The sequence below is a fragment of the Zosterops lateralis genome (assembly GCF_965231275.1).
Source record: "Zosterops lateralis genome assembly, chromosome: 1".
In the NCBI taxonomy this organism is placed as follows: Eukaryota; Metazoa; Chordata; class Aves; order Passeriformes; family Zosteropidae; genus Zosterops; species Zosterops lateralis.
Window position 1 is genome coordinate 19,189,530 of NC_139762.1, and position 25,395 is coordinate 19,214,924.

Consider the following 25,395-nt stretch of genomic DNA (forward strand, 5'->3'; position numbering starts at 1 on the left):
CAGGCACCATGAATGCTGACTGCAACATATACTCACAGTATCATGCTGTAGAAAATTGTTAATGGACTGAAATACAACTTCCATGTCATAACAGGCTGTATGAATAAAACTTCCCTCACACCTGCATGAAACTGCCCTGAAACCATAATGGAACAAAGAAAAGACCTGGATTGTGTGCTCTCTCTCTCTCTCTGTAGAGAGCCTGTCTCCAAGGCTTAGCTTACAGTAAGGATTAGGGTACAATTAAAATTAGGGTCAAGGGAAGCACAGCCTGCTGCTGGAGTTGGAATGGGTTTGCAAAGGAGCTTCAGAGAAAAGCAGTGCAGAGAGAATTTGAAAGGGAAAATGTTTTGGTGTGGGCATTGATGGGGTATCCTGATCTAAGGTTCACCCTTAGGTGGTCATGGTTAGGGCTGAGAAAAAGAGAAAGCCTTGGGAAGGGCTAGACAGTTGGAAGAGGCTAGAAGAGGGCTCTCAAAGTGAAGGGTGGGCTGCAAAGAGAAATTGACTTCAAGAACTGTGTCCTGGGCAGTGGCTGAGGGTCATGTCTGAAGCCCAGCCTCTGAGATTAAAGTCAGGGTTAGGCTTGAGAGGGAGCCATGAGCTTCTGCTGCAGTGGAACTCTGAAAGAATTGATAACTGGAAGTGTTAGCTGCAAGGAGAATTTTGTTCCCAGAAGTTTTCTGTTTGACCTAGCCCACAGTAAATTGTAGCCCAAGACTCAGCCTTGGGTTGGGTTTATTGATTTGGCTGGGATGGGTTGACCTTGGCTGGATATCAGGTGCCCATCAAGTTATACTATCACTCCCTTCCTCAACTGGACAGGGGCAGCCTCCTTCCCAGATTCAACTTCACTGCCAATTTTTATGTATCTTTTCCCCCAGTGGGAGAATGGGTGCCTGTGGTCAGATCATCACACACTGTCTTTGCTGCTCTGTTCTTCTTCCTCCCCCACTCCAGTGTGAGGTCCCTCCTACAGGAGACAGGTATCCATGAACTCCAACATGAGTTCTTCCCACAGGCAGTAGTTCTTCACAAACTTCTTTAGCATGGGCCATTTCCACAGGATGCAAGTCTTTCAGGAGCAAGCTGCTCCAGTGTGGGTTGACATCTTCTCACAGAAGCCACCCCTATAGCCCCCTGCACTACCAAAACCTTGCCATGCAAATCCAATAGAGGCTAGGGTTACAATTAAGGTTAAAAGAAAGACAACCCAGAGCTGCAGTGAGAGTTGGGTTAGAAAGAACATGGTCTGCAAAGAGAACTTGGCTGGAAGACTGTTTTGGATTGGGAATTAAAAGGAGGGTGACAGCATTTGGTTATGTTTACATCAGGATTAGAGTTAAGGCTGGGAGAAAGACCTTAGAATTCCAGCAGGAGGAGAGTTAGAGAGGGGCTTTTAAGGGGAAGTCTAATTTCAAGGAACTTGTCAGAGCTGCCTGGTCTGAGGCTCAGCCTACTCTTGTGGCTGGAGAGGCAGCTGAGGTTATTTTTGACAACACAAGAGAGTGCAGCGCTGCAGTTAGAACAGGCCTGGCACACCTGGGGTACAGGAAGAACTTTGTTGCAAAAACTGTTGTGACTGGTGCTCTGCAGTCCTGTTCTGAAGCCCACCATACAGCTTGTGTGAAGGTTAGGTAGGGCCGGTGCTGGGAGCCAAAGAGAGCCCAGAGCTCCAGATGAAGGGACGTTTGAGAGCAGCTGATAATGAAAAGGTTGGGCAACAGGGATATAGCTTGCCTGCAAAAACTTGTTGGTGGAAGCAATGGCTGAGGGGACTGGTCTAAGGCTCAACATAACTTCTAGGTGTAGGGTGAGGTTTGAGGTTATTTTTGACAGAAGGAAAGAGAAAACAGCTGCAGCTGGCTCAGGGCTAGAAAGTGACTGTCCCAGGGAAGTGTAGGCTGCCAGAAGAACTTGGCAGCAAGAATTTCCTGGTGTGGGCACTGGCACCAAAGCCCAGCATATGGTTTGTTTGAGGCTTAAGGTTAGAGCTGAGAGACAGAGAGGACCTGGAGCTGCAGCTGGAATGGAGCTAGAAAGGAGGTCTTAAAAGCTGTGGGGTAGAGCAAATGTAGCAGGGGGAATATTTTATTGAGGGCACAGGCTGGGGGTCCTGATCTAAAGATCTGTGTTAAGGTGGGCATTTGGACAGAGAGAGTCTAGAGCTGCACATGGAGGGAGCTTAAAAGGAAATGTCAAAGGAAAGGGTAAGGATTGTGAGTAGAACATGGCTGTGACAATGTTTTGGTGTGAGCAATGGCTGGGGACCCTGCATTGTGACTCAGCATAAAATTACGTTTGCCCGCAGGGTTAGCGCTAGAACTGGGGGAGAAAGAGCCCTGGAGCTCCTGCTGAAGGTGAGTTAAATGAAGTTTGAAAGAGAAGTCTAGGCTGCAAGAAATGGACTGGGAGAATGTTTACTGTGGGAACTGCTGGAGGGCCTCAGCCTCTGTTCTGTTTTATTTTAAGGGATTGGATTACAATTGAGGGAAAGAGACATCCCAAGAGGAGTGTAGGCTGCAAGTGTAATCAAGTGTTGTCTCTTCAAGTGTCCCCTGAGTCCAGCTGCATGTATATCATGGATTCAGTGGAAAACCTGTGCCCACAGTGGTTCCTACAGGAAAGGCAACTACAGGCAACCATCTTTGTGATACTTAAAATTGAAGAGGACAAATCTTTGCCTCAGACCTTGCATGTAGATAGCCCAGGCCCTTGATTTTTTTTAAATTCTGCTGTAATTGCTATGGTCAACATCTTTTGTTCTTCTGATAAAACAACCTTCTTTAGTGAGAACTCATATTTGCAGAGAAGAGCTCTTTAGAATCTATGCCAAGATGACAAGAAAGTCTTCTGGAAAAAAGAGCAACTTTCTTCTTCAGTCATCCCTATAAAAAACCTACTAAAATGTTTGCTATTTATTATTTATAAACCAAAATGCTTCACTATATGGATTTTTTCTGGACAGATGATGAAAGACACGTATGTGGCAGATGTTAGTCATGTTGATGTGTGCAGCATTGCACAATGCTCAGATGTCATGTTCTAAGTGTAATGTAAGGGATAAAATGGGTACTGAACTCCTCCAAAAGTCTGACTTCAAATCTATATTTAGGTATCTAAGTGACCTCCTTTTATTCAAAGGTGCTGACTACTCAGCTGCTTCCATTGACTACAGCAGAATATAAGGGATTTTTTTTGTTGTTGAATCTATTTTCAAGAACAAAAATTATAATTTAGTATCTCTATAACACCTAAGTAATTCTGCTGGGAAAAAAAAAAAAGGACAGAAAATTAAATACATCTCTGTTTTGTTCTACTCTCCAAAAGATGAAGGAAAGGGACCATATAATAAATCCCAGTAACTGTTCCTATGCAGGAGGGAGATTAAACATTACTGGTTTGGATTCCAGCATGATAGATAACGTTGCTGTTGAGCTCACAATGGCAAAAGAGAAATGGAGATGTCCAACACATTTTTAAATTTATGTAAGCCTCTGTTGGGATCCCAGACATGTGTATTGACGCTAGTTGCCCTGAACAGCCACACCGGGGAACACATTCTGCCCAGGACCTCCACTTAAGCTCAGATAGGGCACAGTTTCAGTCTTTCAGTCATAGTCTGAGCTATGTTGTAGGTATACCTGTCTCCAGGTCTGTCCTCTGGCTATACCTTGGGCCTTTCTTGTAGGTAGCTTGCCTGCAACTCTGTTTCTGGCCTTGGATATATAGACCCTGTGCCTACATTGTGCCTTCTTGGATGTACCTGGTTCATCACCCCGGCTTCTCTGGGGTGCTGATGTGGTGTGTGCTCTTGCCAGCACCCTGCCCACTAAGTATGAGCCCTGTGGGCCCCTGCCTTGTCACTGAGGGCACTGTTTGCAGTGGGATGACGCTCACTTGTCCACCTCATGGAGCCGCCCTGCTCTTGGCTCTCCCTGAGGATCTGGTCACCTTGCTGAAGCATCAGCCGATGAACAAAGCAAGATCCACAGCGGGCAGATCAGTTTGTATTATTCAGAAGCTGATGTATGACTTATTGTAAGGGCACGTATGCTCTGTGTTACCGTGGGTACTGACCGCGAACAGTGGACGGCAGATGTCATTCAGTTCCTCATCATAGAGCGGAGCAAAGCATGCAGGGTGCTCGATATTTATGAGCTGGGCCAGAAGTGCCTTTGCAGGATGTCACCTGTCACTGACCACATCCTCTGTGGCCACGGAGGCAATCAGGAAACATTCTGCTGGGGGTGTAAGAGCACAGTGAGGTCATAGGGGTGCAATACTCTTGCAGACCGAGCTTTCTGTATTTACTGCACGCTGGCTGTAGGAACCGCTCTGCTCAGGAAGCCGAGCTGGGGCGAGAGCAGCTGGCAAAACCCTGCCGCAGAGATCCCTGTCATTCCTACAGATCCCTTTACAGACAGGGAACTGGAACCGGAGTAACTATCACGCAAAGTGTACAAAGTTACGGTGCGAGCCACTAGCTAGCGAAAGAGTAGGGCGAGGCAGGTTTGGTTTCCCAGAGGACTGGAGAAGGCTGAGGGCCGGAGGGCAGCGGACGAGAACGACGTTCTCCCCCGGCAGGACGCGGCCCCGCAGGGCCCCGTCCCTGAGGGGAGGGAGGCGCGGGGAGCCCCCCCTGCCCCGCTGTCTGCGGCCGCGCAGGCGCCGCGCGCGGGGAACATGCGCAGTGGGGCGGCAGAGCCGGCGCTCCGCGGCTCCCGCGGGGGCGGGGCGGGCGCGCGGTGCGTGGCGGGCGGGCGGCGGCCGCTCCCCGCGGGGGGGGCGGGGGGCGGGGCCGCCGCGCCGAGCGGGGCCATTTCAGCCGCCAGGCCGGGATGCGCCCGGCGTCCCGCGGCTGCCCGCCTGCCGCCCGCTCGCCCGCCCGCGGGGCTGCGGCGCTGACCGCCCCTGCCCTCCGCTCCTGCCCGCCCGCCGCTCTATCCCGCACCGGCCCCTTCCACCTCTGCCGCCGGCAGCGCCATGGCGGCCCCCGGCAGCATCGTGCCCGTCATGGCGAGTAAAACCAAGACCAAGAAAAAGCACTTCGTGGCGCAAAAAGTGAAGTTGTTCCGGGCTAGCGACCCGCTGCTCAGCGTCCTCATGTGGGGGGTCAACCACTCGGTAAGCGCCGCCGTCCGCCCCGCTGGGCACCGCACCCGGGGCTGCGGGGCGCGGGCGGGACCGGGGCGGGCTCGTGTCCCCGGGGCCCCCCCGGCTGTCGCCCCTCGCCCGGCGGGGCCGGGGGCGCGTTCGGAGCGCGGGGAGCGGAGCGGCTGCAGAGCCCGCCCGGGCGCGGGTGATGCGCGGGGTGCCCGCGGGAGCCCCTGTCCCTGTCCGCCCTTTCGCCCCGCGGCTCCGCTCGGCGGCGGCGGGCGGGAGGTGCCCGGGAAGGGGACGGTGCTGCCAGCGGAGCCCGAGCGGCTCCGCTCCTGCCGCCGGCCGCGCGCGGGCGTCGCATGGATGTGCTGCAGTTGGGAAAAATCCCAGTTATCAATGGGAACCGGCCAAGTTCGTCCCGTGTCCGTGCAGTTCGCTTCTGCGAGTGTCCGCTGCCGGTGTGCGCGGGGGAGGGGAGGAGGAAGGGCTCGGTGTGGTAAGGCGGCAGAACTGCACCATTCGCCAAGTGCTCCATCACCCTGCGGGGACGGGCGGCCCGGGCTCCCGGAGAACCCCCGGCCGGGCGCTGGTCTATGTTAAAATTAGGAGCCTGGTAAAGATGTCACATGGTGTGGGCATTACGAGGCTCAGGTCGCAGCTTTGCATCTTTAAATAGCCACCGTGACAGGTTAAAAGTGTAGAGCCCGAAGATCGCCAAAAATCGGGCATCAGGGCAGTTGAGCAAAAAGCGTATTCCCTTCTGCTGGCCGAGCGAAGCCTCTACGCCTGTGCCGGGTTTGCATGGGTTACGTCTGCTGCTGAGTAATGAGCCTGTAAGAATGTCAGTGTGCAATTTGAGATTAGACTACAAATTTTGAAACAGCCACATGAAACCGGCGGAGCAGCCTGTAGTACTTACTCGCTATTCCTTTTGTTTCCTACACATCTATATCCCGTGAGTCTTTTTCCTCTGTGGATGTTTCAGTAGTTTTTGCCCAAAGCCTGGGGTCTGTGCGTCGAGACTGAGCCTTGTTAGAGCTGTGTTACACAGCACAGTGCCTGAAGTGAGGATCATGGGGAAGTGCTTTGCCTGTATGTACCAGACAGAGAAGAAGCTTCAGTGAAGTTGAGTAGTCTGCTTAAGGTAGCACTGTGACTCGGTAGGAAATGGTGACAAAGGATTTCAAGTTTTCTGTAGGTCAGTTTTGTGAGCAGTGATATCCTATGTCATGAACTGATCAGACAGTAGTTATTTACAAAGCAAAAATGCCTTTAATTGTGGAAGTGCATGATATTCTGTTTGCCTGAATTGGGCTTAAATACATACATTTCTTTTGGGTCCTTTTTTTAGTGGCTGTTGTTATAGAAAATTCCCAAACAGGCCTCTTTAATGGAAGAAAGCAACCTGGTAATTGCAGGGTGAGAGATTTGTACTGAATGGCAGTGTGTGCTAGCTGTTCACCGTCTCCCTGAGGAGAGAGGGAGATCACAGATGAAAGCAGAGATCTGTCTTCCTGTTGCAACAGCTCATTGCTATGTGAGCTCACACTGAAAATACCACTACTTTTAGAGGCAAAAACTCTTCATTACAAGTAATAACCAAGTAAACAGTGACAAATGTAACACCATACCCATCCCACAATGATGTGCTGTAGTGTGCATAGCCCTTCCCAGTAGAAAATGTAATAAAGTGTGTTGGTTCATGCACAGAAGATTCAAAATTGTGAACTGAAATCCTTTTATTCGAGAGGCTCAAAAAAACAACGCCAGCAACACAGCAGGCTCAGAGAAAAGAGGCTTCACGTTCACATGAAGGTGACAGTTGTAGGTGTGAATATCTGTTACATTCTGCAAATGGCATTCCATTTCCATACCCCACTACAAAATGTAGTCATGAGTAATGCTTGGATGCCCTGTGGAAGTGAAATCCCGCTGAATGAGAGAGCATGGAAAAAAAGTTAATTTGATGCGTCCAAATTAAACATGTCTTCTTGGCCAAGAATGCAGCATTGAAGTGTTGCAGGCTCCTCTGTTAGATGCTTTTCCTGTCATTTTGTAATGCTTCATGTGGCACTGTCCAGCAAATGAAAATAAGTGTGCAGCATGGTTTAACTCTGTCATCATAAGAGTTTCTCATGGGAGAAATACAAACAATGTGCGTGGATTAATTAAGAGCAAGAACTAAGAATTCCTGGGTTTCTTGGCAGAATAAACAAGTCCATAAGCAAAGACGAGAAACTGAGCATAGATCATAGTTCATTATAGTAGTAATTAAACTTAGAACACAGTAATCATCTGAAAAAATATATTTAAGACTACCTGTAGTGCCTATCAGTTGATGAGACAATAGAAGTCTCTGAGTCTAACTGTCTTGGGGAATAAGTATATATAGTGAAACAGTGAAGCTGAGATGCAATTCCTACATTTCTGACATTGCTGCATTTTTTGAAAGAAGCACTTGGTGAAGATAAAAAAGGAAAAAGATGTTTTTTTCTTCAGTTTACTAACTTTTTAGTCTTAGTACTATGTTTGATTGTTGTGTTTTGGAGGATTTTCAGAGTTTGAAATTGAATGTGAAGAAGTTACAGGAAAAAAAAAATCAAACAAAAACAACAAACTGTTGACTAACTCTCCTGTCCCAGGAGGAAACGTGACTCTAAAGGGGAAACCTAAACATTGGTGCCACAAAGCTGAGGGCTGACAGCAGGGGTGTGAATTCTTAAGGGGAGGAAATATTTGCAGGGTCATGACTATTACCCAAGGTTCTTATCAATTACCCGCCCATTCAAGAAACGGTAAGCGGCTCTCTGTTGCTGTTTAGGTAGAAGTAGAGAGATAACTAATGCAAAACCTTGCTTGGTAGTACAGTCAAATTCAATAATAACTTCAAAGGGCATGTGAGAGGAAAACATGTGAACATTACCTAAATGTCTTACGAAGCAAGAAAAAAATGTGTTCACATTCAGAGCTGTAAATTTGTTTCTCAGTGTCCTGACATATGCTGTGGAATGAAGCTTGCTGCTAAGTGAAAGGGAAAGCAACTGTGTCCCATTTTGTAGATCTGATTATAATACTGATGACTTGTAGCAGCAAAGAGTAATTGTCAGTGCTTGGATCTTGCAGGCATCTGCATCATTAACCGTTGATTTTATCTTGGTCTTTTACCCTGTGTCAAAGATAATCTGGCTGTGCTACTGAAATAAATATTTAAACTCAGTGATTAGTATGACTTAAAGCTATATTTTTAGCTAGCACCATAATTGTATTTAATTTACAACTGATGTGATAAATAACATTCTTACCTCTATATTGTCACTGCTGCTGGATTTCCAATGATTGTGGGAAGGAAGGTGGCATGTAACTTGTTTTCTATGCCTAAAAATGAAAGCCACAGATTCTGTGTTTTCGGCATCCTATGATAGGCACAACGATGGTGAGTGTGCTGCCACTAGAATTGGTTGCCTGCTTCTGTCAGGAGCTTGTTGGGAAACCTGGGAATTTGTAGGCTTAGGTCCTTCAAAACATCATCCTGAAAGATGGCAGAAAACTTATACAGTGGGGTTTTTTGTAACTGATTTTGAGGTAAAGAACAGAGTGCTGGAGAGCTTCCCCACTGTGTCAGCCATTAAATTAAATGTATTTAGGAGAAGAGCATGAATGCCTGATGAAGTTATTGAGCATACTATACAAATTAAAAAAAAAAAATACAACCAAAACCAAACAGCCCCTCCTTCAGCCCCTGGAATCTGTAATCACCATCTGTTTCTTGGATGATTACAAGCTGATCCAAAAATTTAACAGTGCCTGGCTTCTCAATGGCACTTGCTGCCTAATAAGCAAGTGGAGAGACAAGAATACATGGATAAAATGACTTCCCCCCAGCAATTTGTGGAGTACCTCAGAAGGAGTGTACTTTGTGTGGCTCAAGAATTCAACACATGATAAACTCCATGACCTTCTTCAACTGCTCACATGAGGCACTGTGAGCTTGATGCTGCTGTTGCACTCTTCCTTGTGTTCTTGCTTGATATTTCTAACAGGTCAGAAAAATGAGGAGAGAGTGGTGGGTCTCCTATTTATCAGTGTACCTCTTCAATTCCTTCACCTTAGAGTCTTAGAGTTAGAAGCTCTAACTCCAGAGGAAGGGGTGGGGGGGGGGGTATGCGTGACAAGTAGATGCATCTATCTTCTCCTCTCATGCAGTAAAATATATTTGATCACATTAAGAATGCTTCCGTATCTGCAGAAAGCTATAAAATGTCTATTCTAGTCAGTTTTCAGTGTGGGAGTTTTCTTAGTGTCTGGTCTTTCCTGTCACAAACTTTTATCCAGACAAATACACAAGTAGTACACTTATTAATACTTGCCATTATGTTTTAACATGCCACTGAAGAACTTGTTAGGTAAGGTGGAACCTCTTGGTTGTGGCATAAATCACTTTTCTTAGTCCTGACTTACCTAGCATCTCTCGTAAGAACTTTGTCCTGACACATTGTACAGGTAGGAAAATGACACTGAAAAAGTATTATTAAATTGTTCTGTAGGAAGATGAAACCTAAATAATCAAAAACTAGGTGATGCCTTCTGTAATACAAACTCCGTGTTTGATTAGTTTTCATTAAAGAAAGGGTGAGATCAGAGGCAAAAAGCCCACAGCACTTAGCGCTAATGTTATGCCTTCAAAAGTTACAGGAGTTGATAACTTGTGTCTGTAATTTTAATACAGTTTTAAATGATGATGTGACTGGTGGCACCCTGAGGATATGGAACCATAATGTTGTCTCATGGCACTGGCTGTCAGCACAACAGGTTGGTTGGAAACTATCTTGGGGTGGGGAGGGCTACTCATCACCTGTCAGGTGTGTTCCTACTGTTTGTATTTAATGCAGAACATCACTGCTGTGACTTTGTTGTAAATGGCTTTTCAAAACTAAGGCAAAGTAAAACTAAAGATATTAATCAAGATTTTAAACAGTGAGCTTGGGAAAAAGCTCATCTTTTAAATTGTTTAATGGAGGTGGTGTTAGGCTATGGGAGAAGGCTCTTTCTAAGAAGCTGGAAGAAACAATGTATTAAAAAGCATTGATTACATCAGAGCAGGTAATAAAGCAATTAAAGCTATTTTAAAATAGTCAGTTGGGCAGTCAGCCCAGATGTTTGCATATAGAAGGAAGCAGAACAGGAAGAGCTATTTATTGAAAACTCGGTTCTTTTTTGGTTGTTGGGCTCTGTGTACTGCAGAAATTAATTTGATACTGTTTTTGCAACTGAGTGGATGGACGAGTAAAAATAAATTGTAAATATTATGGTTAGGTTAAGGGTAGTAAACATGCCTCCATGAAATACAAATGGGAGTGATATTTCATGTCCTTCTGTAAACTCTTGAAAGGGACACATACAGTAGCTTCTGTTAGTAATGAGAGCAGAAGAGCTGTGAAGGAGCTCTGACAGCAGTTTTGAAACTACTTTCTGTAGTTTCTTCCAATCTACAAAATGAGGTGCTGCAAAAGCTAGAGTAATTTTTTTTTCCTGTGGGTTTTTGAAACTGAATTTCATTAACCCTAGCAGAGAAGGCTGGACAATGTGTCATGAAGCAAATAGGCAGCATGAATTTGTTTTGCTCACTCAACTTAGTTGTCTTATTTGAGTATCCTGCCCTAGATGCCTTAGTCTCTAGGATATTATTTTTGAATTCCTTGCTCATTAAAGCAGATACTTGCATTACACCCATTGCCCAGGCCCGGTAGATGTTTATTTTCCTCCTGTAGTTTCAGGGTGGCAAACTTTATTTACTATAACTGACTCACCCCATTATTCAGTTCCTGCTCTACAGTCCTGTTTTCTGTTCTTTCTTGAAAACATCTTGTGCCTTAGGGATCCTTACACTAGTTGTACATTGTGCAACCTCATGACAACTTTTGAGTAAGGTGAAACTACCCATTATTTGCAGCTCCTCAGTGTAATCTTGCCTAAACTAAGCACTTGGGAGTTGTAGTCATTTTGGCTTATGGATATCTTAACTTGTCGAGAGGTTAGTCATCTTGGTTTAACTATGAGGGTTTAAAAGTTTGAAAGTAGTAGATGTTCATCTCTATACTCCAGCATGAATTATTTTTTTGTTTACTTCCAAGGCATGTTTCCATTTCTTTTACTCAGTACTGACTGTACAATATCTAACATAAGTTCTGATTTCTCTTCCTCATTGTCACTATTGGTAACCCATGTGTTTGCACTTAACAAAACAGTTGAAGCAGTCTAAGAACTTGGTGCCTTGCTATGGATGGTAATGACACACGTTGTTGGTTTTCATCATCTGCATGCTGGTAAATAGTGAAATGGGTTAGCTTTGAATTGTCGAGTTGGTGACTTCTTGCATGTGGTTTGCTACATGATCATCTGTTTTACGATCTTCCTGTTGAGCCTGGGCTGTTATATAATAAGTTAATTAGTTTTGTGTTGAGAGATTGGTTAATAAGGGTGTTGTAAAAATTGTTTGAAGTAGCTGAATGCTGTAGTGATGGATGTCAAACTGAAAAGAAAACATTAGCTTTATCTTCAAAGGATGGAGCTGGATAGTTTGCAGTAGAAGTACTTAATGGCCATACACCTTTTAGAGTACTTGTTTTTCATCAGGTTTGGTGAAACAGCTACCTTGTGTAGCAAGGTAGATAGTCTAATCCAGCTCTTTTGTGTGCATTGTGAGTTCCCAAGGCAATCATAATATTCTTAACACAGCTGTGAGCATATGCATGATCCTTTTAGATTGTAAGACAAAGCTGAAAAAAATCAAATCACTTCTGTGCCATTATAAGAAAGCCTGTGGAGCTCCCTGGTGAGATTGAGACTTACAGAACCATCTTTCTTGAGCTAACTGGTTTAGTCTTTTGCTTTTCCTCATCTCCCTCCTGATGTCTTAATCATATGCTGTCTCACAACTTGGCTCTACCTGTGTTTGCATTTTATCAATCTCTGCCATTAAGGTCTTCCTGGTTAACAAATTCAACCATATTTGTTTTCCTTATTAGTTATTACTCAGCTTCAAAGTAGTAATCCAGCAAAAATAATACATTTTTGAGGAGTTTTTTAGATGGACCATAATTCATTGAAGTTCATGGTCCAGCTATGCAAACAGTTGTGCCAGCACAAAGAATGTGGAGTTGATGCAAAAACAGAAGAGATGGAGGAAAATAACTTCCTTGTAAGGAAGTGCCAGTTTAAGCTACTGTAAGGTTAGATAAACTACAATCTCCATAATACTGAAGCCTACTGAAGCTGGGGCTGCTGGGCTGGTTTCCATTCTCTCTGGTACTAGTCTGATCCTATGGCAAGTTCATTTGGGGATACATGCTAACGGGAAAGCAAATGCAGGGAAGTGAATGGGGTAGGAGTAGGATACCACAAAAGGCCATATTCATGTCAATCCCAGCTTAAAAGAGGAATTGTGACCACTGCAGGTAGCATAAAGGGAAGAGTCTGATGTATGTGTACTAAGAGGTGAGTTTTTATAGTAGCTTTGGGACAGTTGGAGGGACTTGTATAGCTCTAGAATGGGCTCTTCGACTGACCACTGATCTCCTATAGCTCAGTTTTGTCTGTAGTAACCTGAATTAAACTGTTGTCCACAGTAAAAATACCCACTTGAGTAGAGAACTCTTACTGGATTCTGCATTTTTAATGAGACCTTTCTCAACTATTTCAGTCTCTTGAAATAGTAGTGTATTTTGAAAAAGACAAAACTGTCTATATGGCACCCAATGGTTTCTAGTCATCTCTATGGTCTTGGTTTTTAGAACATAGTAAATGTAAACCCTTTAACTTCATAACTTGCATATCCAGAGGCTAAATGTCTTCAGAAAAGTTGTAATGGTTTCCTAGGGGCTGGAGTTTTTGCGATTGCCTTTAGAGGTAACTGCTGACATGTGGAAAACTACTAAACAGTAACAATTCTCGAGAATCCTACCTTTAAATAGTTTCCTGCAGCCTTTCAAGTATGTGGCTGTAGCAGTCACTTTTTTGGGGGGTGGGGGGGGGTCTGGAGGGGGGAGAGAGGAAAATACCCAACTTGGTTAGCCTAAGACCAGTTAAAAAGAAATCAGCTTATTAATAGTTTTACTATACTGAACTGAAATTAAAAGATATGTGATTAGTTTGTGGTGCCAAGCCTCAATAATCATGTTGCCCGGTGTTTTGTAGACCCTTGCTAGATCAGGTGGGTATCAAAAGCATTTTTGGTACAGCAGCTTATGATGTCAGTGTTGCTGGTTGTGCTTTTTATTTGTTCAATGTGCTTTTTCTCTCTCACATAGAAATGTAAGTTTTCTGTAGTTAGTGTTTATTGGTGTTATGGTGTGATGTGACCCTCGTGGGCTGGATTCTGGGTGATTATAACAGAACTTTCTAGAGGAGCTAAGAGAGAAGTAGTTGTTAAAGTTTGTGGTTGTTGGGGCCCTTTACAATGTGCAAATCTCATGTATTATGGTTTCCTGGAGCTGAGCAAAAGTCAGAAGATTGACATAACAAAAGCAAGGTTGCTAATATCTGAGCTTCCCGTTGGTCTTTCTGACTTTTTGTATTGGGAGCTGAATATAGAGCTAGTTTTAGGAGACCAAGTTGCAAAATACCAAAAATTGAGAAAACAGTTGAGTTGAGGAATGGGATATCTATTTTTACTTCTGGAAGAGGAAGGACTTATCAACACATGCTGTCTCAGCTGGCTGTTCAAAAGAGCTGGTTTTCTCTCTGGGAACAGGAGTCTCAGACAAGCTGACTTTACTGGAAAGCCCATTCCAAACATTCTCAGTCACTGCAAACTTGCAGGTAGAGGGCTCAGAAATTATTCACTCAAACTGAAATGCAGTGTCAGATGCTTGACACCAGCTTCCTGTGCAGTGCCTCGGGGTTGATGCAAATTAGAGTGTCCCTGCTGCTCTCAATGTGTGTTCCTCCTGCCCTCAGTAGCAGAGAAGAATTGAAAAGAAATTTTCTCGTTCAATAATTCTTCTAGGTCTTAAGCAGAATTGTCAGATGAGTATGCTTTCAGTCTGGCTCACGATTCACTTTGCAGTGTGTGGTATGTTTACCAGCCTTCTCCTGTAATGACACAGTGGACAGGACCAAACAAGAAAAGCTTTTTGGATATTCCTCAGGCTTACAGAGGAAAAGTGGTAAAAGTCATTTACAGAAACAAAACCTTTGTGCTTGTTAACAAACCCGTGTACCTGCTTGCAGACAAAAAACACTGCAACCACTGATTTTTGGAACCTCTTGCCCATTCTGTTCCTGATATAGCAGCTTTTCCAGCTGTTATTTTGGGCTTCAGCTGATTCAACAATGCTGCTTTTTCTTTCTACCTACAGCTGCAGGCGGTTGTGGCTGGTTATTTCATTTGAGTGAGCAATGTCCTTCAGGCTATGTTGGCTCAGGGATGTTAATAGGGTTCAGATGTCTGTGAGCTCACAGAATCTTGCACCCCTTGTTGCTCCTCTGCTTGTTCTGTTGCAGTACATCAAAGTGAAACAGTATTGAAATATTGAGTATCTTGACTATTGCTATGCACTATGCCTTTTTCTTGGTGTGAGTGCAGTGGATTTCTCTTCCTTCTCCACAATCTCTCCTGCCTGTTAAGGTTTTTTCCCCATGTTACAGCAATTACGTGGGGTTGGTATTGGTGCTTTTAGTTCACTTTACAAGCAAATTACTCTTCAGACATTATTTTTGTGCTTGATGAATCTTGCAGAGAAGTGTATTACAAGTTTCTCCTTGGAAGATGTCATTTCATAGGATATTTTTAATATTCCTCTCTTGTTGAGGAAATCTCTCAGACTTTAACATCTAAGTCAAGTTTTTCATTTTCCAGTGAATGACTTGCTGAGGTTCCTAGTTGAACGTGACTTGCTTCACATTAAAAATTTAAGCACCTAAGAAGTTACTGGAAGAGCCTGAAAGTAGTGGTTGCTCCTGCATGATGTGCTGGTCACTTGAAAGATTAAGATTTATTGGGTTCTGATGAGTGGTGACTCTTTTATGATGGGCTGCTTCTTGCTAACTACTCTGGAACAATGTGCCTGAGGTCATCTCTCCATTATAAATGCCCTTCAAAATGTAGAGACTCTTTCCTGAAAAGCCTTGTTTCTAACTGTTTTACAGGAAAATGTGTGTAATGATTGGTTGTTTGGGGGGTGTCTTTGTATTGCTGAAGTTGTTAAGCCATCCTTATAGTATTTGACATGTAAAAATTCTTGTCTTATCCATGTGCCTTAAGACTTACTAGGGTCATGAAAACATTCTTCATGTTTGATTTTTTTGTCACAGGATAGATACTGTTCTTGTGGCAGCGCAATGCTGAAAAGTTCAGAAATGAAAAACAGATGAGGGATATAGAAATATGTCTAGCTGGCATACAGTAATTCAGTCACTGGAGTTGCTGTGTGCATATGATTTTCTCAATAGCAAGGCTAAAATTCACTTTAAAACTGCATTCACTGCTTAAGAGATCCTGTAGGTGTTTTTTATTTAGAAGGTGATGTTCATTTAAACCATCATATTTTAATTTGTGTTACTTTATGTAGCTGAGTTGGCTAAGATGTCAGCTGGAACCTGGACACAAGGGCATAGACATCCTTGTACTCAGGTGGTAGAAAGTAACACCTGAAGTAACCTACTTGCTTTTTTTGTGTTGCCATGGGACCCCTTTTGAATTGAAGACATCATCCAGGAGATCTGTGTCTCATAAGCACATAACTGAGATTTGAGGATTGCTTGGTTCTCAGTCAAACTTGTATTCTGACCAATAGTGGCCTTCTGATAATTTGAAAGGAACCTGATCATCTGTGTCTTGCTCATAGTCTGAAATACATATAGCCTGTTCTTCAAAAAAAAAAAAAAAAAAAAAAAAAAGGTGAGGGAGTTTGAAATGTTCTGTAGACATTCGACTTGCTGGTCAAAGGCTTTGGAAAAAAGTTAATTTGGGACACACCAATTTCTGACAGGGGAAGCACTGTATCTAAATAATAAAAAACCCTAGGCCCTTCATTAAAGGAAGAACATAGATTTGGCTGTGTGGAGTTCTCAAGATGAACTTGTATAGCTACTTGTAAAGACAGGTAGGTAGTTTTACTGCAAACGTTTCCCTCATTTTCTTGATTGCAAACAGACTCAAATAGTAGTGCAAGCTGGCATGGAACATTTGGGTGATGAAATTTAATACCATGGCTTCAAGTAGGTGGAAGAAGCAACTGAGAGCCAAGATAGTAAAGCATGATCCTTGAGCTACATTTTCTCTACTATTTACTTTTGCTTCACTAGCTGGCAAGTCTGAGCTCAGAATTGCTTTGGCAGATTTGTGCTTGCTATGGTTTTCCCTTTATTTGAATATAAGTTTTTCACAGAAGCTGCTGTGTAACCTCCCATGCTAGACAGCTCTGCTGAGGGATGCAAAGACTCATCTTTCTGGGTACTATGGAGTGTATGGAGCTTTCCTCCACACTTTGGATGCATCCTGCTTTTCCATACTTTGCAATATGGACTAATAATAGTTATCTAGGTAGTAATGCTTTTCTCTCTCCTTGAGTGCTTGATATGTCAAATACTTGAGACATAATTCTGTGGGCTGTTACCATGTAGGGTATTTAGTTTATGGAAATGATCTCTGTTGTTGAAGTTTGTTTAGTCCAGGAATGCTAAACTTTGTTACAGTGTAGTTGTTGGTGCAGTTATACCATACAGCAGTCTCTCTACAATTTGTGCCAGACTTCTTAACCACTCTTTGAAAAACATGCAGTTTTATTTAAGTTTTCAGATATATCTAATGTCTCAGAACTTGAGGTAGGGTGGACAAAAGGGGCCAGACAAACCAGGAGTGAAAATGCTCAGCTTTTGGACTCCTTGAACATAAAATAAACAGTGTGCAGTGAGTCACAGCACTGCCACTACATAACTGAGGGGAGCTTGCAAGTTTGATTTTTCTTTTTTTTAAATGGATTGTCCAAAGGATTGGTATTGTTGAATTTTACAGTATCTTCCAGGACAGATAAGCTGATTTCCTGCCTAATTAACTTACTGCTTTCTGAAGTGTTTCCTAAAGCCTTGAGATCTTGTGTATTTACATGTATTTGCATAAGTAATGCACAAAGGAAAATGCTCAGGAGAATCTGACTGGGGCTTCCGGTGGAGTTGGCAGTGCTCACTTTTGCACAAGGTACCTGCTTCACAGCTCCCCCAGTGAGCAGACAGCTTTGCAGCCACCTTGGAGGGGCATGGTAAATGGAACAGTGATAGAAGTGCAGTCAAACAAATCCAGCCTGCAGCTTTGCTTTTGGGCCAGTCAAGCTGGCACAGATCGTGGATGCTGAAATCTGCTCTTAAAGTATCCAGGGTGACTGATCAGAGATAGGTGCCCATGCTGTGGATGTCTAAATTTTGGAATGGTAATTGTCAGCAAAAATTAGAATGAAATATAAGATTGTGCAAGATTACTTCAAAGCCAAGTTAAGCTAACCACCAGTGAAAACTCCACAACATTGTTGGTTATATTCAATTATCCAGGCCATGACTGCAAAATTGTTGCATGATTCCACTGTAAATATAAAATATATCCTGTGTTAGTGTAAACATCTTTTACCTAAGTGACACTTCCTTGTCACTTAGCTCCAGCAGTATGAAGCCAAAGACATTTAATCTTGTTAATTTTCCATGGTGATTTACTGATGAACTATTTGAATTATTTATTGGCTTCCCTTCCACCCCCTTCCAAGGGGTGTACTTAAGGTCAGAAAGCATGAAATAACCTGACACCAGTAATACTGCCGTGTAATACTGCAGTGTACTACCTTCTCTCCTAAAGATTTCCAAAGATCTGAAGCTGGCATTGTACATTCACTCTCCACATATGGAAAAGGGTGGGTGTTTTGCAGACTAGAGGGGAATTTTGTTTGGGAGTTTACATGGCTTTCAGTTGTCTTTCTCCAATTTCTGGCCAAGTTGTATGAAAGTGTGGCTTCATCATGAGTGTGGCCTCCCTAAAACCTCTCCTTTCCACAAGTGGGCTCAGCTGCTAGCAATATGTGTGTGTGTCTCTGGTCAGCCAGGTCAGCTGCTTGCCTGCTGAAAACTAATGCTGTGTTAAGGCAGGCAGGAGGGAGCAGAAAGGGTAGGAGTGGGATGCAAGCACTGTTGGGAACAGTGGGCAGGAGAGCACTGGGAGTTGAGCTGTGTGATGCCTTGCTGCAGAGGTAAGGCTAAGCCTTGGTTTACGCCAGCTGTGAACCAGGTCCTTTTTGGGACTCTGTTTTCTCTCCCTGCATGGAAGGTACTGATTTTGAAACTTGGAAGGTTGTAATGGTGATCCTCAAGAGGAGGAGCAATAGATGAAAAAGTCAAATCTGTCAGCTACTGCTTGAATTTTCTGCTTCTATAGGTTTTACCAACAGCCTTATCCTAATAAGCCTCTTTATTCTTGAGCTTGTTGTCCTCCAACAACAGGTACCAAGTCTCTTAACACTTAATCAATTTTGTGCTTTCTATGTCAAGAAAAGAAGCAGTAAAATTTGACAACTCTTATATTGCCAGTTTCAATATTAGTCCTCTAGGGGAAATGTTTTTAGATGTATATGCAGGAAATGCTAGGCAACTAAAATGTAAAGGAAATGAAAGTATAGTTGCTAGTATGGGATTTTCTAAAAATCTGTTTGGAATATGGATAGTCCATATCTATGGTAGCTTTTGGTATCTTGGAAGTGCTTCTGTTTGTCCCAGTGGGAGACGCTGACACCAGTCTTAGTCTGTAGCTGGACCTAAAAATGAATATGTTGGATGTAGTTCATCATAGTATTCTGTCTTTAATGTTGTGGGATTTGCCATAAGTGATAAGGAAACCTGAACAAACTGTTCCCCTGCCTTCGTCAAGAAATGGGAAAGTTACTTTACTTCTTTCAGTTAGTCCTCTGATGAGACTCTTTCTTGGCATTATATGAGACTGTTGAAAACCTCCACAGAAATTATATCTCTTTCCATGCCTAGAGTTTCTTCCCTTCTCTTTTTAAATGTACATCACTTACACCTCCATTGCTGAGTCCCCTTCCAGTTTAGGGTTGTGTCTCTGGTAAGTCAGCCCCCTGAGGGACAATTTATATTTACTCCAAATAACAAGTTGCCAGATAGGTAGTGCAGTGTTAGCTTGCTTGCATCTATGTCTTTTTATATATCTCTGACTATATGCTCCTAGTAGAAGTCTTGGAGAGGATAACTTATGGTTCAGGTATTGCTTCACTTTTACCTCATTTCAGCAACAGTTGTTGGTTTAGTCCTATTCTCTCTCTCTTTTTTTTTTTTTTTTTTTTTTTTTTTTTTTTTTTTTTTTTTTTTTCCTCCCACTGTTCTCAGTATTAACTGTTTTCTGGAGAGGAGAAAATATTTTTAGGAAATTGTGTACTTAGTTTCTGGTGGGATCTGACAAGTACTGCAGTCAATGCAAAAGGGACAGGCAGAACTGCCTGGTGGGATGCAGGAGCAATGAGTCTGTCCCCTTGTGACAGGAGCAAACTCTTGGCTTTGATGTTGCATCCCAGTTTTAACTTCACTCATATTGGGACACTTGTAGACTCTCACAGCAGTGCTACTCTGTAGGTGCCTTAGGCAAGCAGGTATAAACTCTACACAGGTGAAAAAGTAAGGGAACTATAATTGAAATTACATATGCTTGTGCAGCCACTGTGCACTGCCATGTGTTTTATGTGATACATCTAATAGTTAACTGGCTTGCTAAAAAAGGCCTTCAGCATCTACTATTGGTCCAACATACCATTTTAATTTGCCTTTGTTCAAAGACTGATGTCTCCTCTCTCTGCTGCTTCAATAAGAGACATGCTTCAGATTCAGGTGGTTTCTCTCCTGAGTGACCTATTTGTATTTTCTCATGCTGTCTTTCTATTAGGCTGTGTCCCAGCAGTATGAATTGCAGGAGAGCAGCAGTACTACCTGTGGTTTAAGATACAGGGATAAATATCTCTGATCAAGCCCTTCTCAGCTGTGTCTGTGGCTTCAATAAAAGGAGGCAGAGTTCCTACTGCTTAGTTTATGCTGACTCTGGTATTTGTCTGATCCAGTAAACCAATTCAGCTTGCTAAAAGACCAGAGACTATTCTGGCAAAAAAAAAAAAAAAAGATCTATGTTTTAGGCTTTTATATTTTTTTATTTTTTTGCTAGGTTCATGAGCTGAATCAATTTGCGTTCTGATTGAAGGGGTTGTTGGTAGAAAGGGGAGAAGGAGGCAGGACTATTCCCACTTGCCAAGTGGAAATCGTAATTCAGCTTAGCTGGGAAGCAAAAGGCTGGGAAAACCACAGCCTGAGCTTGTCTTGCTGCTGGATACTGTCTGGGTAGGTCACCAGCTGAGCTCAACAAAAGGCACGTTGAATGCCAGGGGCTGGGAGGCTGGATCTGGCTGACAAGCTGGGTTACTCTGCCATGGAGCTGCATTGGAGAAGGCGATGAGCAAAATCAGCACTGTAGTGCTGCATTGCATTGTACAGTAGTCTGAGTTTGAAAAAGTTATTCTGACAATTAGTATTTTCCCTTTCTTATACTGTTAGGCTTCCATACATCAAACATGACACCTGGCAGTACTTAGGTACTTGCACTGATGTGCTTTCAAGAGCAGCTTCTAGTCTGAGTTGTAATGCACATACTTTGTGCAAATATTGTAGCTCTTCCTTTCATGATGGCAGATCTTGGTGTGGGCTTGAGGAATTCAGAGCCGAGATGACTCCACGTATGACATGTGCCTCAAATACTTCCAGAGTATTTTGGATCTGCAATTGAACAAGTATTGTGCTTTGTGGGTTGTTTTCTGCTTCCCCTTTCTACCACTGTTTCTGCAAGAGTTTTTAGTCATCACTACCTGCCTTGATTTTTATTTCTTTTTATAACCTGGATGTTCTACTATCTTACCTAAGTAAAATACTGTGTCGTATGATAAGGTCTCCAAAGAGAATTGTGACTGCATGGCATATGCTCTTGGAAGATACTATACTCACCAGATTTCTTGGTATGTGGCCAAACTGACTTCTCATTTTGATATTAAAGACTTTCAGGTATCGTGATGAGTTTAAACACTTTCTCCTCCTTTCAGAATTCTCTGTACAACACTATTGTAAGAGCTGTGTATTAGTGCATGCCATGACTAGTGAGCAGTAGGCTTGAATGAAGCTTTTGGGACAAGAATTTTGATGCTTGTCTCTAACCTACTTGTAGGTAGCTCTGGTAAATGCTTGAAAGCATTTTTGTCTCAGTAGATTGAATTTCATACTTGAATTCAAATCTTAGATACTACTTATAGTTTGTTGATGTTAGATGTCACTAGTGCCTTTTCTGCAGTTCATTTGCAAAATGTACCAAACAGAGTTGCAATTTAGGTGGCATTAAGTATGTCTGACTGTGTACATCTGTAGCATGCAAGTGTGCTGGTGATGAGGTAGACAGCCACTTTTTATATGTACCACAAAAGAAAATTGTAAATACTGCACTGAGAGTGGAGAATGGCATATTCGAGTAAATCCTTGTAATTTCAGGGGGCTTAAAACACAATCAGTGGTCTTGGCAGATGGCCAAGAGCACAGACGGCTTCTGGAACTCTTCCAACTGTTAATGGAGTGTGGGTTCTGATTAAATTTACTGTGGCCACTGAGTCTTGGTCTGCTTGTTTCTGTATGTGTTAATGTATGCTTTTCTAACAATTAATATTTAATTTTAAAATCTGTTCTAATACTCAAAAGCAGCTTTACAGTATCCTCGTGACAAAGATCTCTCCTTTATGTTAAGCACAATAAAGATTGAAACAGCAGTATGAGACAGGCCCTACCATAAAAACTAGCTATTGTAAAAGCCTTGAAATATTTGTGCTGGCAGCCTTGCAGCTTCCCAAGAAACACTACTGCATTAGTTATGTGAAGTCTGTTCTATAGTTGACATAATAAACTGATTACAAAAAATAAAATCTAATATAGTAGAATTGTGGCATGGTCAATGGGGCCTTTGACAAGACTTCAGGGTGGTAGTTTGGACATGAGCCTGCTGGATTGACTGCTTTTCTGTTTTACTGTAGCCGAAAACGTTGCATAGAAATGGACGGATAGAGCAGTCCCTTATACTTTCAGATATGTCAGTGAAAGGAAGAATATATTAAAGTAAGATGGCTTTAGGATGAGGTTATTCTTTTAATTTGGAAGAAATGTGAGGTTTCTTAAACTTCAGACCCCAAAGAATAAACTCATAACAATTGCTAGGCTCATGCCAAAGGCAAGTTCAGTTCTGCAAGAGCACTCCTGTTAAAAGGCCACAAATGCTTTTTACATCGATACCACAAATAGTTTGAGACAAGGGGAAAGTAGATTACATTTGTGTGAGTGCTGGTATGATCCTACAGAGTAGGTCACTATATATTGGATTAGTTCAGCTCTCTACATAGAAGTATGTTAGAATTTTTAATTTTTTTACCTTATGAATTTTTTCAGGTCAAGGAGTCAATCTAATTGAAGTCAGCAGTAAAAGGTGAGGTAATACTTTTCATGGAAAATATCTTAATTAATGCAAGAACATAACTACAGAAGAGTCTACAAAAATGAATGGCTGTGTCTCAATAAAATTGTTTTAAAGAATTGTTGATGAGAGACCTTCAAGTAAGACTGTATCTGTAAGAGAAGTCACCCATCTCAGTTACTTGGGAAACTTTTTAGGTTCTTGATTGGGTGATTTTTCTTCCCAGTTATTTAATGTCATATAGATATGTTTTAGTATCTTTGAAATACCTTTTCATACCTTCAGTTTTGTTAAATTCTGTAATATTTGCAATGTTTTAGGGTGCTGTTACATGGGATATAGAGGTCTATGAATTTTAAATACTTTCTGGTTATGCTGCATTTTTCTCTAATCTAACTTTTGTTACTTATGCTGGTTAGCTTGCAAATTGTTGGAAGTGAACAGATATAAGTCTGTTTGTGTAGCAAGGCTTCAAAGCTCCTGCTGAACTTCCCAGAGTTTGAGACTCCAGCAATATTTTACTGTGTTACTTCTTTAAGCAAGGCTCCTTTGTCTTCAGTATATGTTCTTTTTCATGCTGAAGAGATGAACCAAGACTGCCTAATGAGGGGAGGCTGTTATGTGCAGGATAGTACCTTGATTCTTACAAGAATGGGAATGTTTGTTATGTAGACGAGCTAGAAAAAATTAATTTATTTTGAGACCAAGGCTAAATCTAAGTGAGGTGAAACTAGGGAGCTGTGTTCTGTCCTTCACTGAAAAAAATGTAGCAAAGTGACTTGTTAATTGCTGTGATGTGGTGAGCATTAGAGACACCTATTTCAGTGTGTTTTAAGGCAAGTGTTCTACTTTGAAGAAATATTGAATATTAGGAAGTGAAGTGACTGTCAGTTGGATGTTAAATATGCCAAGTACTAAGATGTTGTTTTAAACACTGAGGTTTTGGAGAAAGATGAAGAAATTTCTTGCCTTGTGGGTAGATCAAGGTCCTGGTTTTGTAATCTTAAGCTATAAGGTAAACTGTTTTGCAATGCATTAGCCTCATTCTCTAAACACCATTATTCTGGAAACTGATGAGAACTGATTCTGTAGGTAATGCAAATTTAATGTTATGGTGTAAATTCTGGCTATTAATCTTTTCTGTAAGAAGTGATGCACAGTCTGTAGTCTGTGGATGGGAAAATGAAGAGAATTAAGTCTGAATGATACTGTTCAGTCTTTTAGATCTTACAGACTTAACTGTTGTTGTTCAGCACAAGTTTTGTTTCATAATTTGAATGTAATGTTACAGGTGCATATGAATTACTTATGTGGAAACTGGATTTATTCCAGTGCTAATATCTTGCAATAAGAGACAGTGAACAAATAAAGTTCAGCTACCACTCTGTTTTAAACAAAACAAAAAACAGTCTGGCAGAGATTTAGGGAGCCATAAATCTAACTTTATCAAATCCATGCGTCTGTCTTTTGGGGTTTTTTTTTCTGTATTCTTCCTGCCCCAGTTTGACTTTGGTTTTTTAAGGGTGTTGGAGCCTAACTTGAGTCAACACAAGTGTCAGCTTGTGTAACATGCACACCACATGTGATGTGGCCCAGCTGTGCTTATTACACACTTATCACCACACAGCATGGCTCAAAGAAGTGGTAAGTGAGAACAGACTAATTTGCATTTTCAAGGAAGATTTAAGTGATTCTAGTCTTTTGTACATCAACAAATACCTGTGTCAGTCTATCTCATTCAAAGAGATGGTATAAAAAACAGGGAAAAAAGCCTTCTTATAACCAGACATCTTAAAATCTGGATCTCTCAAGGTAACCTAGAGCACAGTGAAGCAGGTGAAAGTACAAAATGGAGGTTGACTGTGAAACAGTGTCAGTGTGTGCCATCTACCAGAATGACAAGAGAGCAGAAGAAACTTGGGTTGCATGGAGACAACTGCCTTCAAAACAAACAGAAGAGCAGAAGGAGTGTTCAAATGTGTTAAAATCATGAGTCTAGTAGTCTAAATGTAGAAACACACTGAAGTTTGTGGTTAACAAAAGACATCAAAACTGATAATGATGCTTTCTTCCTACAGATCAGAAGGGTTCCACTGCATGTAGGAATTGCAGATGAGAATGTAAACGAAGCTTATATAGTTGATACAGCTTTTGCAGGGAAATTAAATTACTTGTCTTTGAGTGGGGAGGAAATCAAAGATTTCTATTTCTGAACTTTTCTTTGTGAGGGATTTCTTAGCTGGTGGGTCTAACATGGTAGAGGCTGGAGAAGTTTGTGGATGTGGCTGATTACATTATCAGTGGTGAAGTACAGGGACAGGTTGGTTGGTATTCACTCTGGTTCTAAATACTCAGAGATAAAATAGCAGAATGCTGATGATGTGTAAATTATTGTATAAATCTACTGTGTTGCCAGTGCTATAGAGAGTGGCAGATGGGGTGCCAAAATTTGGGTAAGGGAGACTGTAGCACTTGTAAGGCTCTGATGCAAATGTCTGACACAGTCCAGTTAGTAGGGTTATTTATGCAGCTATCCACTACTTCTGTCCTTGTAGTCTCTGTCTTCTCTCTTACAATGTGTGTTTTGTAAGGAAACCTGTCTTGTAACTTTATGGAGGGTCAATAACTATGTGGATAAATGTGATTTAGGTGGCTCTAGTTTCTAAGTGAATTTTGAGAGGGTCCCTCAAAATTTAAAGCTTTAAAGGGAGTTAATAAGCCATAGAATAAGAAGGGACAGCCTTGGGCTGATAAATAAT

The 25,395-nt window shown here is 42.3% G+C and overlaps 1 protein-coding gene across 1 annotated transcript in view; it reads left to right on the top strand.

Annotated features, from left to right (window-relative positions):
* The first annotated feature begins 4,798 nt into the window (after positions 1–4,798).
* Positions 4,799–25,395, top strand: part of PIP4K2A (phosphatidylinositol-5-phosphate 4-kinase type 2 alpha) — a 108,652-nt gene continuing 88,055 nt past the window's right edge. Inside the window, exon 1 of the mRNA XM_083861526.1 lies at positions 4,799–5,127. Coding sequence (XP_083717652.1) covers positions 4,987–5,127 — 141 coding nt within the window. The 5' untranslated portion in view covers positions 4,799–4,986. The remainder of the gene's footprint in view (positions 5,128–25,395) is intronic.